The sequence below is a fragment of the Jaculus jaculus genome, chromosome 12, assembly GCF_020740685.1.
Source record: "Jaculus jaculus isolate mJacJac1 chromosome 12, mJacJac1.mat.Y.cur, whole genome shotgun sequence".
Taxonomy (NCBI): Eukaryota; Metazoa; Chordata; class Mammalia; order Rodentia; family Dipodidae; genus Jaculus; species Jaculus jaculus.
The window spans coordinates 108,450,613-108,470,947 of record NC_059113.1 but is presented as its reverse complement, the minus strand read 5'-3'; the positions used below and the strand labels follow the sequence as shown (position 1 = coordinate 108,470,947).

The 20,335-nt window shown below is 43.5% G+C and overlaps 1 protein-coding gene and 1 non-coding gene across 3 annotated transcripts in view; both read right to left on the bottom strand.

The window, feature by feature from the left end:
• The window catches only part of Tsc22d2 (TSC22 domain family member 2), a 59,992-nt gene that overhangs the window by 3,638 nt on the left and 36,019 nt on the right, over positions 1–20,335 (bottom strand). For both annotated transcript variants that reach the window (XM_045130744.1, XM_045130745.1), the window contains one exon: positions 1,311–1,362. In XM_045130744.1, coding sequence (XP_044986679.1) covers positions 1,311–1,362 — 52 coding nt within the window. The remainder of the gene's footprint in view (positions 1–1,310; positions 1,363–20,335) is intronic.
• On the bottom strand, positions 11,387–11,493 carry LOC123453868. The gene has a single exon (XR_006633045.1). It is a non-coding gene; the product is annotated as a U6 spliceosomal RNA (small nuclear RNA).

Sequence of the window (20,335 nt, the reverse complement as noted above, 5' to 3'; positions counted from 1 at the left end):
TGAAAGACTCGAGGATAGGACAGTTTAGAGTGTCAGAATTACAGAACTTAGTTTTTCTTCTCTCTCTCATCATTTTATTTTGAGACAGGGTCTCACTCTAGCCAAGGCTGACCTGAAATTTACTATGTAGTCTTAGGATGACCTCAAACTCACAGTGATTCTCTTGTCTCTGCCTCCTGAGTGCTGGGATTAAAAGTGTGCACCACTACACCCAGCCAAGAATTGAGTTTCTGTAATAGTTTGAGACAGTCCTTAGTCATGGCTTATCCATACTTTTCATAAACTTGAATAAAAGTATCCCATATAACATGAACAAAATAAGTTTAAACCAAAAACTCTTGACAGGGCTGGAGAGATGGCTTAGTGGTAAAGGTGTTCACCTGCAAAGCCTAATGACCCTGGTTTGATTCCCTGGTGTCCATGTAAAGCCATATGCACAAAGTGGTGCATGAATCTGGAGTTCATTTTCAGTGGCTAGAGGCTCTGGTGTGCCCATTCTATCTTTCTTTCTCTGTCTGCATGCAAATAAATATTTAAAAATTTATGAAAAAGAAAAAAACAGATGCCAGGGACTGGGAGATGGTTTAGCAGTTGAAAGTGCTTGTTTGTAAAGCCTGTGGGCCCAGGTTTGATTCCCCACTACTCAGGTATAGCCAGATGCACAAAGTGATGCATGCACCTACTTTGTTTACAGTGGCAAGAGGCTCTGGCTTGCCTGAGTATGCATGAGCACGCTCCCTCATACAAACAAACAAACAGCAGAAACCAAAACCAGGCCCATTTACTACAGCTTCTGACCGACCAAGGGTGCTGCTCTTAGCTGAGTACACATTTCAGCTGATCATGCACCTGCCCCCAAGGGCCTCAACCAGCAGCAATGCATGACATCTAAGATGCTCAAATGGGACAAATAATTTACCCAATTAGTACTTGCAGATGTTCTGGCATCTTCAACTAAATCTCACCATCACAAAGTATCATTTGGGGCTGGAGAGATGGTTTAGTGGTGGTTAAAGGCATCTGCTTTCAAATCAAAGCCTGATGGCCTGGGTTCAATTCCTCAACTTCCACGTAAAACCATATGCACAAAGGCGTGCGTGTATCTGGAGTTCACTTGCAGTGGCAGGAGGCCCTGGTGTTCCCTTTTTCCTCTCTGCCTGCCTCTTTATCAAATAAATAAAAATTTAAAAAGTATCATTTAGTGGTCTTTAGCTTAAAGAAATTAGATGCTTATTATGTAGACTTGAAAACCCAAAGACTTCAGACAATGAACAATCTGTGAGGTGAGAGGACTGGAAGGTTTTACTCACCATTGCTTGTTCTATTTTGTTGTCAATGGCTACCACGCCTCCCCCAGATGCACTGAAAAAAAAAAGAGTATTTTATTAAATTATTTTTAATACCTTAGTCTCATTTATTACTCTTAGGAGTGATGTAAAGGCATTTGTGCTTTACTTAAAGCCAAACACGATCACCTGAAAAGCTTATCAAGCCTATTCTCACAGATTCAATACTCAGAACTGACTTTAACAGTGAAGTTTCAGTAAAGGGTGACTTTGTTATTTGAATTTGCTATTTGAAAAACTAGCTCCCAATTTTATTGGGGAGTTCTCTCCTCTCCTCAGTGGTCTGAAAACAGATGACTTTTCTTCTTCCAATTTTTTATTTTATTTACTTATTTATGTTTGTTTAGTTTGTTTTTTTAGTGTTTTTTTTTTTAAAGGTAGGGTCTCACTCTAGCCCAGGTTGATCTGTAATTCACTATGTAGTCTTAGAGTGGCCTCGAACTCACAGCAATCCTCCTACCTCTGCCTCCCAAGTGCTGGGATTAAAGGCATGCCCTGGCTGATCCGGAACTCACTATGCAGTTTTAGGCTGACCTTGAACTCACAGCAATACCTCCTACCATTTTCAAGGTAGGGTCTCACTCTAGCTCAGGCTGACCTGGAATTCATTGTGTAGTCTTAGGGTGGCCTTGAACTCATGGTGATCCTCCTACCTCTGCCTCCTAAATCCTGGGATTAAAGGTGTCTGCCACCACACCAGGCTTAACCTCTTTCTGACTTTAAGTATGTAGAAATAGGTTCCAGAAACAATGCACAATGCTTCTGGAAGGGCTGGTTAAGAAGGAACCTGACATTCTGTAGACCTACATGCTTTGATTATAAGTTACCTGCTGGCAAAAATCACCTAATAAGGCACGTGAACTAGACCAGTTTTTCCTAAAAATAATTCAAAGTAGTCTAGCCAGTAAGTCCTCCCCAAGTTCAAATATTACCGTAATATCTGCACAGAAGGTGCTTGCCTGCAAAGCCAAAGGACCCAGGTTCGATTCCCCAGGACCCACATAAGCCAGATGCACAAGGTGGTGCATATGTCTGGAATTCGTTTGCAGTGGCTAGAGACCCTGGAGCACCCATTCTCTTTCTCTCTCAAATAAATAAAAGTATATATTTACTTAAAGATTATTTTTGTAGCCAGGCATGGTGGGTGCATGCCTTTAGTCCCAGCACTTGGGAGGCAGAGGCAGAAGCACTGCCGTGGGTTTGAAACCACCCTGAGACATAGTGAACTCCAGGTCAGCCTGGGCTAAAGTGAGACCCCTGAGAAACAAAACAAACCAACAAAAACACACAAAAAATTACTCTGTAAAGAGAAAATTGATACTTTCTTGCATCATTACAAAAAGGTCTTAGGCACCTGCTTGCAAGTCTGATGGCCTGGGTTCGATTCCCCAGGACCCATTTAAAGCCAGATGTGCCAAGTGGAGCATGCATCTAGGGTTAGTTTGCAGTGGTAAGAGGCCCTGGTGTGCCCACACTAACTCTCTACCCTCTCTGTCAAATATGTATAGATATTTTCAAATGTTTATAAAGTCAAGGTCTTACTAGTCCAGGTTGACTGGTGTGTCTTCAGGCTGGCTTTGAAATCCTACCTCAGCCTCCCACGTGCTGACCACGGCATTTTATGTAGAACGACGGCTCTTCATGAGGCACCAAACAGACCCTGTTGCTAAAGTACCTCAAGGGTGTCACACGCGTGCAACTCCATGCAGCCGTGCCTTGTAGAGTATAATTCTAGTAGGCCTTCCTGTGACCCTGGGTTCTGCAGCCTTTGCAGCCTTCAGCACACCATCCTTCTAAACCCCCTGCACCCCAGTTTCCCCGTCTGTCACAGGAAGGGGTGGTATGAATACTTCAGAGGACTGTCGCTGCTCAGCACTGGCAGCTGCCAGAGGAGCTGGGACTTGTGGAGCCGGCACGGCACTTTACAGCAGCCGGGCCTTCCATGCTAATGAGAGCTGGGCACAGCAAGTCCCTCTGCACCTCACCATGAAGCCCGGCCCGGCCCGGCTACACAGACCACAGGGCTTCAGTGTTGACTCCAGTACCACGATCAATGTATTTCCCACAAATAAGAAAAGAACAGTGATCGGCACTTGGACTAGCATTTGCTTGAGAATCCTAGTTTATAATTTCTATATATTTATTTCTGCCAAGAAAGACTGAATTACTTTCATGACTCCTTCAACACATTTGGTTTAGATAGATACCTTGAAACATTAACTATAACAATTTTATACATACTAACAACAATTACAAAAAGGCTTGCTCTGGAGAGGTGGCTCAGCAGCTAAACATGCTTGCTTACAAAACCTGCCAGCCCAGGTTTGATTCCTATGTACCCATGTAAAGACAGATGCATAGAATGGCACATGCATCTAGACTTTGTTAGTACCAGCAACAGGTCCTAGCACATCCACTCTCTTTGCTTCAAGTAAATAAAAATAGTTTTAAAAGAGATTTACTGTTTCATTTTCTTGTTAATTAAATCAATCAACCAACATGTTTCCGAATCATGCCTGCAGCTAAGGAATCTTACGGTGTCCTGTGACTATTGAACTCACAGACTCCTGCATCCACCAATCTCTTGGGCAGCAAGAGGAGGTGGTGACAAGGTACACACGGATGGTTTTGACACATACCTGAAAGGGTATTGACACAAACACTGGCGTTCTGTGGAGCCTTGTACATCAACAGAGCTGAGTAGTTACTGATACACAGCCATCATTCTAATGACCTCTGACTATTCAATAACCAACTAGTGTCTCAACACCAGTCCCAGAGAGGTCCAGGCTCCAGCAGGACCCAGGAAACTGCATTTCTTTTTTTTTTTTTTTTTAATCTTAATTGCTTAATTATTTATTTGCAAGGTAAGAGGGAGGGAGGGAGGAAGAGAGAATGAGAATGGGCAGGTCAGGGATTCTTGCCAAGCAAACAAACTCCAAATGCAGGTAACAACCACTTTGTGCTTCCGACTTTATATGAGTACTGGGGAATTGAACCTGAGCCATCAGACTTTGTAAGCAAGTGCCTTTAACTGCTGAGCCATACTCAGCCTCAGGACACTATTTCTGAGTGGCCAGATGATGACAATTCTGCCTGGCCGTGCTTTGAGAACCACTGGCTTGTGTGATTCATGTTACAGGAGAAAGAGAAAACAAAAACAAGTTTTAAGGTTTTTCAGGCAATGCCTTAACCACTAAGCTATCTCTGTAGCCCTATTTTTTCTTTTTTTTCAAGGTAGGGTCCCACTCTAGCCCAGGCTGATCTGAAACTTCCTCTGTTCCTAGGCTGGCCTCAAACTCACAGTAATCCTCCTACCTCTGCCTCCTGAGTACTGGGATGAAAGGCGTGCACCGCCATACCTGGTCAAAACCCTTTCTTAGCTTGGTAGTTAATTCATGGTCTTGACCTGTGCCTCATGTGTGCCCACCTCTCTTACTGTCATCTGTGGAACATGCTTCCTTAGGTTTCCTTGGCTTTGCAGAAACCCTTCCTCAGCCTGAGATGAGATGCTCACAGCTGAGTCACATGGCTATCTCACTTGTGCCTTCCAGTCAGGAGCTTTGTCCAGCGTGTGGCCAACAGCACTCCTGCAGCAAACTCTGGTCCTTCCACACACTCACTGTGCGCTCTGGAAAATCAGTTTACACACACCCAAGTTTTCACCTAAAGTAGGGACTACATACACTCATCTTGTGAAGATCAGGTGAGTTTAAGTAAGTAATACTGGCACACTGAATGGACACTGGTGACTATTCTACTAGACCACGCTTCTGGAGGGAGGCTCCACACTCCTGGTGAGTTAGGCCCCGCGCTGTGCGATGCCGTGCGGGAGTGCAGACACACTCTGCCGCAACCTGAGAGGACGGTAACTCCACCTGAGACGACGAGCGCCTGGTGTCAGCAAGCCAGGACGGTTTTCTTGAATCTAAGATATATTTTTCATTGTCAAAGGGAAATTCCTTTGAACCAGATGCATCAGCATTCCCTGGGAACTTGCTAGAAAGGGAGATATTTTTGCAGAGACATTGCCTCTTCCCCATAACTGATGACTACCCCCACAATGCACGACCCACAATCCCCAATGAGGAGGGTCCCTGAAGAGGGGGGAGGACAGGGAGGAGGCTAAAGATGGCACCAACATGGCTGTTTACACACTGAGTATGTACATAACCAATAAAGAAAAATCAACAAAGAAATAAAAATAAATGGAGATACTTGGATCTACCCTACTAAGTGAGGATTATTTACTCTCCTGGGAAGAGGGCAGGTTTGTTTGTTTACTTATTGTGGTGGTGGGATTTAAACGTAGGGTCTCACTCTAGCCCAGGGTAACCTGGATCTCACTCTGTAGTCCCAGGCTGGCCTCTTAACTCACATCACAGTGACTCTCCAACTTCTACTTTCTGGGCGCCAGAATTAAAGGTATTTGCCACCACACCTGGCTGAGAGTAGATCCCTCCCCACCCCCCGCCCCGGGTAGAGTCTCACTCTAGCTCAGGCTGACCTGGAATTCACTACATAGTCTCAGAATGGCCTCAAATTCACAGTGATGTGATCCTCCTACCTCAGCCTCCCAAAAGGTGTGCGCCACCACACCCAGCTTTTTGAGAGTAGGTATTTTAATAAACCCTCCAGGTGATTCTGCTAGAAACCACTACTTTCTTTTCTTTTTTACTACTCCTTTCAACTGTCAAATTTATGATAAAGACACTATGTGGTACTCTTATGCAATTAAGAAGGGGTTATTCTATTTGAAAATACCAGAATATGGCTTAAAGACATTGTTCCAAGGGTAATGTTTCCCATGATGTTAGACTGGCACAGTGGGGCGGAGGGGATGGCCCAGTGGTTACACTTAGCTGCCTGCAAAGCCTGCTGTCCTAGGTTCATTTCCCCAGTACTTACGTAAAGTCAGATGCACAAGGTGGCATATGAGTCCTAGAATGTATTTGCAGTAGCATGAAGCCCTGGTGTACACTCATTTTCTCTCTCATAACAAAGATTGGCATAATGATTTAACCTTCCCTTAAAAATGAGAATGATAAAGTAGAATAAGCTGGGCGTGGTGAGGCACGCCTTTAATCCCAGCACTCAGGAGGCAGAGGTAGGAGGATCACCATGCGTTTGAGGCCACCCTGAGACTCCATAGTGAATTCCAGGTCAGCCTGGGCCAGAGTGACACCCTACCTCGAGAAAAAAAGAGAGAGAATGATAAAGTAGAATGAATCTGCCCTTCAAGTTTGCTTCCTTCATCTTATTTAGAATTAATCATACCCTGATTTCATTTTTTATTATTATACTCTCTGCATCATGACTTGATGCCTAATCTGTTTCTGAATTTAAGCTTCTTAAGGGAAGATTGTTCTGTAATCCCTACATCCAGTACACATACCTAATATCCAGTTAGGTACACCAAAAATGCACCTGTAAGAATGAACCACACATTTCCTAGTAAGAACAGCTGTCTGTGTATACACACACTTTCTAGCTGCAGTAAGTCACTCAAATCAGGTGCTATATTTACAGCCATACAAACATGGGGAAAATGAAGGGCTCAGAGCCATCTTTGTAACTGCTACTGTGATACACTGAATCACAAGAACCAAATGGGCTTCAAGTTAGTGTTTAACCTTTTGTATGTTTGGTGCTGGGAGCCAAACTGGGGCACTTGCACAGGCTAGGCAAAAGCTCTACTGCTGAGCTATATGCTTAGGTCTGAATTTACTGTTTAAATGAAGCCAACTACAATCAAAAGTAAGACTCAGGCAGGTGTGGTGGCACACGCCTTTCATCCCAGCACTTAGGAGGCAGAAGTAGGAGGATCACTGTGAGTTCAAGACCATCCTGAGATTACATAGTGAATTCCAGGTCAGTTTGGGTTAGAGTGAGACCTTACCTTGAAAAGCCAAAATGAAACAAAATTCTCAGTTAAAATAATGATGCTACAATAAGCGTGCTTTCCATACTGTTTGTGTTCTCTTTTGTTTTACCAAGGCAGGGTCTCACTCTAGCCCAGGCTAACCTGGAATTCACTATGTAGTCTCAGGGTGGCCTCGAACTCACAGTGATCTACCACCTCTGCCTCCGCATAAAGGTGTGTGCCCCCACGCCGGGCTTGTTGGTTCTCTTGGAATTCAGCCGCCCTGGCTCGCACCACAGCTTCTCCTCTCAAGCCTCCTCACGCTAGGAACAAGAGACTTTTGACAGCTTCACTAAAGAGGCCAGGAAAGAAGCTTCACCAGTGAAAACCAGTGAAGACAAGGCTTTGAAAACCTTCTAAGTTCACACTCTTTATCAGAAGGAGCCCTTTAACCACAGTAAGACCAACTCTCATGGTGCACATGTCTCCTGTGCTGTCTTGTTCCTTGCCCCACCATGCAGGACTCGATGGTGGGGGGCACACAGTCTTAGTTACTCCTTACAGCCCGCAGAGCAGCAGCCTCATTTGACCAGTGATGGAACTGAGGCCAAGTAACTTCCTCAGACATAATGCTAAGAGGATACAAATTTAGACCTGTAATACTGATTTTTCTTTCAGCAAGACTGAAAACAAAAACAGCTATCTATAATGACCTAAAATCCCAAACTGTATATATTATCCAAAGTGTGCTAAGTAAGCACAAATGTTAATTGTGCAAGCATAGCAGGGTGGAAGATTAGACCAGGATGCTAACATGCTATTTATCTTATCTAGCACTCCCACAAGCTGTTCCACTCACTTGCTCGGAATGGGGGAGGTCACTTCTTAGAAAGGCTCTTGCTCACTGATCTTTGGCCAGCCAATTACAGTGTGCCTAATTTGGTAAGAACTAAAATGTTCAGGCTAGACAGCTAATGGTAGCTCAAAATTCAACATATCTATAACTCAAAAAAGCACAAAAAGATCACCTTGTTTTACTACTTTACCACCATCACAATCATAAATGCAGTCAAGAAACTTCTTAATTTGCAAATTGAATCTTCTATACTAACAACTTCTTTGAGTTGGTAGATCCAAGTCCTTCTAATCAAGCTTCCTTCTGAAAACCAGATAAAACTGCTTCTTTACCAATTCACGAGTGGAAGAACGCTACAACTAATTTTGGGTCTGTCCCGTTTCCAGTAAATCATCAGAGAACTTCATTCCTGCCACTATCAATAAGAAACAATACTGTTGTTTCTAAAATATACTCCTGCTAAACTGGCTAACATTTTGTCTGTTTTCTAAGAAATACAAGTTTTGTTTTTTAGAAAAAATAAATTTGTATTATTATTACATGGTTTTTCAAGGTACAGTCTTGCTCTAGCCCAGGCTGACCTGGAATTCACTATGTAGCCTCAGGCTGGTCTTGAACTCCTACCTCTGCCTCTAAAGTGGTAGGATTAAAGGCATGTGGTACCACACCTGGCAAGAAAACATTTTTTAAATTTTTGTATGTTTATTTGCAAGTAGACAGAGATAGCAGCAGCAGAGAAAATGGGCATGCCAGAGCCTCTAGTTACTGCAAACGGATTCCAAATGCATGCGCCTCTGTATATCTGGCTCTACATGGGTGCTGGGGAATCAAACTTGGGTCATTAGGCTTTGCAGTCAAGCATCTTAGTGGCTAAGTAAAAAAAAAAAATTCTATTTATAGGCTGGGCGTGGTGGCACACACCTTTAATCCCAGCACTCGGGAGGCGGGAGGCAGAGATAGGAGGACCACCATGAGTTCAAGGCCAACCTGACACTACATAGTGAATTCCAGGTCAGCCTGAGCTACAGTGAGACCCTACCTCGGAAAAACAAAACAATAACCTCTGAGCCATCTCTCCAGCCCCAAGAAAAATTTAAGTTTCTGATCACCCCAGGAGAGCTGAGATCAAAAGAGTTCAAAGTTGTCAGGCACATGCCTTTAATCCCAGCACTGGGGACGTAGAGGTAGGAGGATCACTGAGTTGGAGGCCAGCATGAGACCACACAGTGAATTCCAGGTTCCGGTCAGCCTGGGCCAGAGCAAGACAACGAAAGAAGCTCCAAGTCAACCTCAGTTTGGTTTGTGGTCAGGTTTGGGTCATATTACATGGCAAGACCACATGCGAAGACATAATAGCAACAATTTATTTATTTTTAATTTAATTTTTTAAAAAATTTTCATTTTTTTATTTGAGAGTAACAGACACAGAGAGAAAGATGCAGATATACATAGAGAGAGAATGGGTGCGCCAGGGCCTCCAGCCACTGCAGATGAACTCCAGACGTGTGTGCCTCCTTGTGCATCTGGCTAATGTGGGTCCTGGGGAATTGAGCCTTGAACCGGGATCCTTAGGCTTCACAGGCAAGCACTTAACCGCTAAGCCATCTCTCCAGTCCAATAGCAACAATTTCAAAAAAAAAAAAAAAAATCCTCCTTCTGTGAAAGGAGCCTAGAAGTACAGTTTAATATTTAAGAGTGTTTAATTCTTCTTTGAAAGGAGTCTAAATAGATAAAATCAAACACAAAACTACACTCTGAGCAAAAACATACCTTTACGGTTAAGAAGGCAATATTAAGTCTGGGGACAGCTCAGCGATTACAGTGCTTGCGTTTCCTTCCTATACAAGGCCCCGGGTTCAAACCCCAATAACTAACACAACCCCCCAAAACATAAACTTAAGCTAACCATTCAAACTACAAATCTGCTTAATTTCATGACTGAAAGAACTTCACAAACAATGCCCCATGGAGATGAGTTTTGATTAGTAGAAACATAAAATAGATGACAGGAGATGAGGGGTACTGAGTCAGGATCTTACTATGTAACCTAGGTCAGCCTCAAGCTTATTCTTTTTTGGGTAGGTGAGGTAGGGTCTCACTCTAGCTCAGGCTGACCTGGAATTCACTATGAAGTCTCAGGGTGGCCTCGAACTCACGGTGATCTTCCTACCTCTGCCTCCCAAGTGCTGGGATTAAAGGCCTGCGCCACCATGCCTGGCTCTTAAACTTATTCTTATCAAGCCTCCTGCCTCAGCATCCCAGGTGCTAGCATTACAGGCCATATGCTACTATGCCTGGATCACAGTGATTTTTTAAAAAATTATTTATTCATTTATTTGAGAGAGAGGAAGTGGGAAGGGAGGGAGGATGGATGTGAGGCCTCCAGCAACTGCAAATGAACTCCAGACACACGTACAACCTTGTGCTTATGTGGGTCCTGGGGATTGAACTTGGGTCCTTTGCTTTGTAGGCAAGCACCTTATGAGCAAAGAAATCTCTCCAGCCCCAGTAAGTGATTTTTTAAAAATATATTTTATTTATTTGAGACATACGGGGAGGGGCAGGGAGAGGGGGAAAGGAAGGGGGGAAGAGAAAAGAGATTGGGCACACCATGGCTTCTAGTCACTGCATGTGAACTCCAGATGCATGTCCCATCTTGTGCACCTGGCTTACATGGGCACTGGGGAATTGAACCTGGGTCCTTTGGCTTTGCCAGCAAGTGCCTTAATCACTACGCCATCTCTCCAGTCCCCAGTAAGTGATTTTTAAAGCTATTATTTCTCTTGAGCAAACAGATAAAAAGGCTACAGATAAAACTTACAAGTTGTTATTTTCTATAGAGATCAGGCTTACAATGGTGTTCCAGTTGTTTTTAACAAGGATCTACTGAAACTAAGGTAAATATTTATGTAATGACTAATAATTGTTGACTAGCACTTTCTATGAAAACCTGGTTCTCTAATGCCCTCAATATGCTTTAAGAAAATTCATCAGCTAATTTTAGGTCAAATTCCTGGACTGAAAAGAAGAAAGAATAACACATGTTGTGGACTGTGACCGGACGTTAACGAGACTAAGTGGAGGCACACATGTGGCAGTCACAGGTCCCCACCTTCCACCTTGCTTGAGCCAGGGTCCTGTCACTCACTCACAGCTGCTCTGCTAGGCTAGCTGGCCCTGCACTTCTTGAGGGTGTGCCTGACCTCACCTCCTTGCTGAAGTGTCTCTGTGTGTGAGCTGAAGTATGAGCTCAGCTGCTCATACCTGAGTGGCAAATGCTTTACCCACGGCACCACCTTCCCAGCCCTAAGTTTTTTTTTCTTTAATATGGAACACTTCACGAATTTGCATGTCATTCCTGTGCAGGGGCCATGCTAGTCCTCTGTGTATCATTCCAATTTCAGTGTATATGCTGCCGAAGGAGGCACTGCTTTTGGTTTTTCAAGGAAGGGTCTCGCTCTAGCCCAGGCTGACCTGAACTCTGCCATCCAATCTGTCTTCTGAGTGCTGGGATTAAAGGTGTGCGCCACCATGTCCAGCCCTTAAAGATTCAAAGCATATACATGAAAAAAAAAAAAAAAGCCCACAACTGATACTATATCCTCTCCTACCTCAGGCCCTCTTGTCCATGTCAAGCATAGCATTTGTATTAATGGCTCCAAAAAGTCAACTGAAGTAGAATTTCTTTAATACTTTGTAATTAGAGAGAGATAGAGAAAAAAAACCTACCCCAAATTCCCTATTTTCCTAAAATATAGTGTACTTAATAGAAATCTGTAACACTCAGAAATCCAATAGAAAAAGAGGGAGAATTCACACCGACAGCTCACAAGATGTGGAAAAAAAAATCTGTATTTCCTATCTCTATCACATCTTCCATGGCTAGGGTCCATTGTAGAAGAGGTGGTAGAAAGAATGTAAGAGTCAAAAGAAGGGTAGGACTCTTTACAACGTGCTCCTGCAGACACAAAATGGCCCGGATATCCATGACCTCACAGTACCTGACACTACCTACACAAGACCATCATAATAGGAGGGAAGGATGATGACATCAAAATAAAAGAGAGACTGATTGAGAGGGGGTGGGGATATGATGGAGAGTGGAGTTTCAAAGGGGCAAGTGGGGGGAGGGAATTTCTGTGAGTTATTGTCTACAATTATGGAATCTGTCAATAATAAATAAATAGAACCTATATTTCAATCATAATGAAGATACAAATTAGATCCATAACATAATACCATTTCCAATATAGACTCTCTCCACCCAATTCTCCTTCTCCCCTATTTACCTTTTCAGCAATTTTACATTTCAGAATTAGACACAGACATAGAGACACACACACACACACACACACACACACACACACACACACACACACACACGGGGGGGGGCGCAGGGGGGGCGAGAAGGGGAGAGGAAAGGAGATGGAGATGAGGAGGGGGTGGGGGAAGAGAATATTAAATATTACAAGGCTACTAATTACAGCTCCATTTATAACAGTAAAGTTTCTCTCAATAGAAAATTAGTTAAAATAAACTAAGGTATATAAATATCAATTTAACTGAATAGTGTGCATCTACACAAAGCCATGAAAATGGCTTCTATGTATTGAGGAAGCAATATATCCTGGACATCTTTAAAGTGTGCACAACACATTATCATTTACATGAAGGAATAACTGATTGGGCGGGTAGAGAAATCATGAGTGAACACAAAGTAAAGAAGTGATTATATGTTTGGGAAGGTGGGCAAATGGGGGATAAAGATGGAAGCAAGACTGGTTTCACTGAATTTTAGAAGCTACTGAAAAACATATTCCAGACTGGGGAAATGGCTCAGTGGTTAAAGGCACTTGCATGTAAAGCCTGGGTTCAATTCTCAAGCCATCCATGTAAGTTGGATGCAAAAAGTGGCAAAGTGTCTAATGTTCATCTGCAGTGGCAAGCAGCCCTGGTGTGCTCATGAGCGCGTGTGCACACACACACACACACAAACAGCAACAACCCCCCCCCCCCGCCAAAAAAAAAACACATTCCAAGTACTGGCAGACAGAAAAAGTATCAAGAAACAGGAAAAGAAGGGAGGGAAGAGGTAGCAACTCGTTTATCTCCAGAAACTATTTCATTTTGAAAAACAAGGGATTGTAGTCAACATGTGAAATAGTAGTTCATGTAATATTTGTGATTTGTAAAATCTTTGACCTTTGTTTAGGGCAAACAATAATTACCTCAGAATATAAGTATTGTTTTTAACTGCCAGGACATCTATTTCACCTTACCCAGTGTCCCTTTGCTATGTGTGGAGTAAAAGCTGGGGCCAAGTATCTGATGCTGGAGCCTACATGGACTTACCTAGCACAAACGTTACAGAGTAAGGTGCTTTCCCAGAACACTGCAGACAAACCAGTACTAACAACACTTCATGTTCCTTAGTTATGACAGCTGAGCATCACGCCAATATTTCTAGTACTATTGTTTTCCTTGAAGAGCTGCTCCAAGGAGACCCAATTTTTTTTTGTTGTTGTTTTGTTTTATTTTGTTTTTCGAGGTAGGATCTCACTCTGGCTCAGGCTGACCTGGAATTCACTATGTAGTCTCAGGGTGGCCTCGAACTCTCAGTGATCCTCCTACCTCTGCCTCCCGAGTGCTGGGATTAAAGGCGTGCGCCACCACGCCCGGCTAGGAGACCCAATTTTTAAAAGTGGCTCAATTAATTTACTTGAAACTTCTTTCAATTAATTTTTTACATGCTCAAAAACCAACCTATTGGATAGAATTCAGGTAGTAACACTGAAGACTGACACAAAAGTGAAACCTGCTCAGCAATATATATCACTATTATCTAATTTCCACACAAACCACAAAATGGTGAGTGTCCTATTACTTGTATTTAAATGTTACATGAACATGGAGTATCTTTCAAGACAAATGCCAGCATTCAGTACTTACTTCTTTTCCCTCCCTCTCCTTTTTTTTTAAACATTTCATTTTTATTTATTTGACGGGGGTGGGGGGATGAGAATATGGTGTGCCAGGGCTCAAACTCCAGATGCACGCACCCCCTTGCGCATTTGTCTAATGTGGGTCCTTTGGCTTTGCAGGTGAATGCCTTAACCGCTAAGCCATCCCTCCAGCCCCCCCCCCCCTCTCTCTCTTTCTTGTTTAGTGTTTTGAGGTAGGGTCTCGCTCTAGCCCAGGCTGACCTGGAATTCACTCTGTAGTCTCAGGGTGGCCTCCAAACCATAGTGATCCTCCTACCTCTGCCTCCCAAGTGTTGGGACTAAAGGTGTGTGCCACCACGCCCGGCTCTTTCCTTTTTTTCTATAGAGGCCTCCTACATAGTCCAGGCCGGCTTAACACTTACCACTCCTACTATCTGAACCTCCCACATGCTGCAGTTAATCAACTGGCACCATTCTTGATTTTCTAGCTCCTCTTATTTGCCAATACTAGGCAAGATGGCAGGATTCAAAGATTACTTCCTTCTCAGTTAGACTCAAGTAAGAAAGGGGTAGGAGGAGAGCAGCCTTTCCCCCAATGGGTGCTTATATTTGGAATAGGCTTTCTTGAGATTTCATGACACTGATACACAGCAGCAACTAGGTGATCCAATGATAACACAGTGCTGGGGGAAGGATGCATATCAAGGGTTTAAATCCAAATTAAGATTTGGCACTGGGGATGGAGGGATGGCTTAGTGGTTAAGGCACTTGCCTACAAAGCTGAAGGATCCAGGTTCAACTACCCAGGCCCCATGTAAGCCAGATGCAAAGGTGGGACATGCATGTACAGTTTATTTACAGTGGCTAGAGGCCCTGGCATGCCCATTCTCTCTCTCTACATGCCCCTTTCTCTCTCTCTAATAATAAAAATATTTTAAAAAGTTTTTTTACAAAAGAATTGGCACCACAGTGCTAAGTACTTTATTTCCTGGAGACTGGGGAAAATGCCCTATGACTGACAATTACCTACACTTATATGTAGCCTGGAACTTAACAGAAAAAAGAGGGCGAGGGTTGGAAATTATTTTTTTTTATTTTTAGTTTCTGGTTTTTTGAGGCAGGGTCTCACTCTAGCCCAGGCTGACCTGGAATACACCCTGTGGCCTTGAACTCATAGCAGTCCTCCTACCTCTGTCTCCTGAGTACTGGGATTAAAGGTGTGAGCCACTACGCCTGGCAAGGATTTCATATTTTGCAATGATTTCTAGCTTCTAACACCTGATAAAACCTGAAATAACGTAATTCTATTGAGAAGGAATAAAGTAAATTTCCACATATTCATTCCATATTTTATTTTATTTTTGTTTTTTCAAGTAGGGTCTCACTCTAGACCAGGCTGACCTAGGATTCACTATAGCGTCTCAGGGTGGCCTCAAACTCACACAATCCTCCTACCTCTGCCTTCCAAGTGCTGGGATTAAAAGTGTGTGCCACCACACCCGGCTTCATTCCATATTTTAAATCACTGCTTTAGTTTACTGGGACAGAAGTTGATGGCTAGCTACCTTCTAAGATCAGTCAACCTTAACCTAGAAAAATCTAAAATTTTCAATATTGATATTAAAGGACCTTTCCTCCCCTCAAAGATACCTATTTTAATTAAGAGATAAAGCCAACACAAATTCTTAATATGAAGAAATGTATCAGTAACACCTAAAATTCAAATGATTTCAGCTACGTTAATTAAGAAAATGATAGGGCTGGAGAGATGTCTCAGCAGTTACGGTGCTTGCCATAAAGCCTAATGATCTATGTTCAATTCCCCAGAACCCACATAAAGCCAGACAGACAAAGTGGCTCATGTGTCTGGGGTCTGTTACAAGGATTAGGTCCTCTTTTTCATTCTCTCACACACACACTCTCTCTGCACATCTTCACCATGGCAAGGCAAACTTGAACACACTGTATACTTGGGTGAAAATAAAGTACCTGATAGAAAAGAGTATTGATGCAAATAAAAACAATATAAAATATAAATGTAAGAAAGAACTGAATAAAATGTTCCCTTATCGTGGTACAAGTACCACTTTACCAACACAGCTAGATCCCTGTGACCTTGAACTCGACTCCTCTTCAGCAGGAACATGGCAAGGCCTCCCCAAAGAACTAGCTTACTCACGGAAAGCCTTTACTTTATTTCAAGTCCTAACCTGTACACTATCAGCATAGCCTAGACTGTCTTCAAAATTGAAATCCTAGGGCTGGAGAGATGGCTTAGCAGTTAAGGTGCATGCCTGCGAAGCCTAGGGACCCAGGTTCGATTCTCCAGGTCCCACATAAGCCAGATGCACATGGGGGAGCATGCATATGGGGTTCATTTACAGTGGCTAGAGGCTCTGGTGTGCCCATATTCTTTTTTTTTTTTCTCTCTCTCTGTCTGTAATAAATACACAAATTAAGAAAAATTGGGCCGGGCATGGTGGCACACGCCTTTAATCCCAGCACTCAGGAGGCAGAGGTTGCCATGAGTTCAAGGCCACCCTTAAACTCCATCGTGACCTCCAGGTCAGCCTGGGCTAGAGTGAGACCCTACCTCGAAAAACCAAAAAAAAAAAAAAAAAAAAAAAGGAATCCTCTTACTTCTGCCTCCAGACTGGGGAGGGAAAAGAAGGTAATGGAAGGGGTCAAAATCAAGACAGACCCAGGTTTGATTCTTTAGGTCCTATGTAAGCCAGATGCACATGATGGCCAAGCATTTGCAGTGGCTAGGGCCCTGGCACTCCCATTCTCTCTCTCTAATAAATAAATAAAAATAAATCAATCTAAAAAGAAAGATGTCCAAGTGTGGTGGTGCACACATTTAATCCCAGCAATCAGGGAAGCAGAGATAGGAGGACTACCATGAGTCCAAGGCTACCCTGAGACTACATAGTGAACTCCAGCTCAGACTTGGCTAGAATGAGATGCTACCAAAGGACCCAGGTTTGATTCCCTGGGACCCACATACACCACATGCACAAGGGGGTGAATGCGCCTGGAGTTTGTAGTGCCTGAAGGCCCTGGTGTGCCTATTCTATCTGCCTCTTTCTCTCCCTCTCAAATAAGAGATATATATATATATAAATAATTAGGGGTACTGATATAGCTCAAGAGGTAGAGTTTAGCCAGGTGTGGTGGTGCACGCCTTTAATCCCAGCACTCGGGAGGCAGAGGTAGGAGGATTGCCATGAGTTCGAGGCCACTCTGAGACTCCATAGTGAATTCCAGGTCAGCCTGGGCTAGAGCGAGACCTTACCTCAAAAAATAAAACAAAACAAAAATCCCAAAAAAGGAGGTAGAGTGCTTGCCTGGCAATGTGTGAAGTTTTGTGTTCAATTCCCCCCCCCCCCCAGCAGCACTACAAAAAATAGTAACTAAGATTCCAATTCAACCCTGTTAAAAACTAACAAATGTCATTTTAAAGCCAGGCATGGTGGTGCATGCTTTTAATTCCAGCACTCAGGAGGCAGAGGTAGGAGGCTCATCATGTGTTTGGGACTACCTGGAGACTACACAGTAAATTCTAGGTCAGGGCTAGGGCAAGACTCTACCTTGAAAAAACAAAAGAACAACAAAAAGCAAGCAAGCTCCCAGGGCTGTGAGGTACAAACTATTATCAGCTATTAAGAAACAGTTTTTGCCATTGTTTCTCACCCACAAGAATTAAACATCCTAGTTATACCTTCCCAGATTATTTGCTGGGACTAAAGGTGTGTGTCACCATGCCGGGCCCCTTACTTGACTTTATGGATGGTATTAGTCAAATGTGAAAAGACTTAATGTATGACTCGAGATTGGACTCGTAGTAACGCTTATTAAATACAGGGTTCGTGCGGACTGGTCCTGTTTAAGTTCTTAAGTTCTACTTGTTTAGAATGAAATAACCTTAATTTACTGTCACGAACATATAATTGAATCAATTTACTTCAACACTGCAATTTTCTAGTTTAACTAGAAGCCCCCAGGTTTTCCTGAGGCGTACTGCGTGCGACTGAGCAGGAAGCGGCCGTGAGAGCACATGCATGAGGCCAGTGCGGCTTTGTTTTTACACGTGCTCCGGTCCTGAGCACTCATCAAGCACACAGGGTCCTTTTGCCACCCAGAACACTGGGGCTTGAGCAGTAGACAATGCGTCTAGCAATGTGTTGGGAAGCTGGGACCCCCACCCCACCAAACTGCACTTACACACTGCTCCACACAATGAACTCGCTTTCTCTTCCCCTTGGCAACCATTATTCATGATCAGTACCTATTCAAATATATCGGAACAGCAGGGAGCCAACCAGCCTGGACTGGCTACATGCATAGTGAGGCAAACTGTGTCCTCTAAGTAAACGAACTCCAGGCTCATGCACCACCCTGTACATCTCGCTTTATATGGGAACTGGGGAATCAAACTTGGGTCCTTAGGCTCTGCAAGCTGAGCCATCCCTCCAGCCCCTCTAAGTGAACATTAGGAGCAATTTACCATTTCATACCTATGTAAAACTGGGCACACATATGATTAAAATCAGATACATCGCGGGAAGGAACATGCAGAGTAAATGTTTTAGAACCCTAACCTGTCAAACCAGTGGACTTCTCAAACTATGCCACGAGCAACAGATCCATCCTCCCTGAAGTCTTATAAAGAGAAGCCACAGCCAGGCATGGTGGCGCACGCCTTTAATCCCAGCACTCCGGAGGCAGGGGTAGGAGGATCACTGTGAGATCGAGGCCACCATAAGACTACATAGTGAACTCCAGGTCAGCCAGGGCCAGAGTGAGACCCTACCTCGAGGGGATGGGGGGGAAGAGAGAGAAGCCACAGACACTTCAGGGGCCCTCAAGTACTTTCTACTCAAGTGGCCTGCTGCTGCCCAGTTAGCACACTGCCTGCCACTTTGTTCTTAATGCTGTTTAACTACCTGTGTGTGCCTCTCTTCAATTCTCCCAGTAAGATGTCAAGTCCCTGGAGAACTTCAGAGACGATGGATCTCAGGAAGTCACTGGTTTCAGAGGGCCTAGTTAAGTGTGCAAAACAGCACTAGAAAAATCTAGAGTTAAAAAGGTTTTCTTTCTCCTTCACTCAAGGAGGGTTATACATGCACCATTGAGTATTATCTGGCTTTATGTGGGTAGTGGGGAACCAAATCTGGGTCATTAGGCTCTTTCAGGCAGCCGCCTAACTGCTGAGACAGCTCTCCAGCCCCTTATTTATTATTGATTACTTATTGTGTGTGCTCTACAGTTTGTCTCCGGGTGCTGCAACAAACACCAGGCGCACATACTGCTTTGGTTTTGGCTTTATGTGCAAGCTGGGGATTCAAACATGGGCTGGCAGGCTTTGCAAGCAAGAGCCACCTCTCCAGCCTCTAGGGACTATCCATTTCAATAGCCTATTTCTATAATATTTTGCATATGATTGATATTGAACATATTACTCAAAGAAAACTATGGAATGCCACTTATAGTACTCAGTATCTAATTGCACTTTAAGTTCAACATGAAATGGTACTATGCTTGGCTTATCATGCCAGAACCATGGTTTAAGAAATTAGCTATTCAAACTATTCATCTGATTCTATTCATTGAGAAAAAGAAAGCAAAGTCGTTTCTGTATGACACAGACAAATGAAACTAACAAAGAAAATCATGACAGTGAAACTTAGATCCACACACTGAGCATGGCTGATGACAAAATAATAGATTTCAAGAAAAAAATAAAAGTGGACTTGTAGAATTCTTAATCTTGTTTTTTTTTGTGTGTGTTTTGTTTTTGGTTTTGGTTTTTCGAGGTAGGGTCTCACTCTGGCCCAGGCTGACCTGGAATTCACTATGTAGTCTCAGGGTGGCCTCAAACTCACGGCAATCCTCCTACCTCTGCCTCCCGAGTGCTGGGATTAAGGCATGCGCCACCATGCCCGGTTTAAATTCTTAATCTTGGGGACTGGGGAGATAGCTCAGCAGTAAGGCACTTGTCTGCAAAACCTAAGGACCCAGGTTAGATTCGCCAGGACCCACATAAAGCCAGATGCACAGGGTGGCACGTGTATCTGGAGTTTGCATTAGCTAGAGGCCCTAGAATACCCATATTCTCTCTCTCTTCCTCTCTCAAATAAAATAAAAATTTAAAAAGAAAAAAAATTATTCTTTTTGAGAAAAACTTTGACAAAGGACTGGAGAGATGGCTCAATTGTTAAAGACACCTGCTTACAAAGCATGCCAGCATTGGTTTGATTCCCCAGGACCCATCTAATGCCAGCTGCACAAGGTGACGCATGCATCTGGAGTCCGTTTGCAGTAGCAA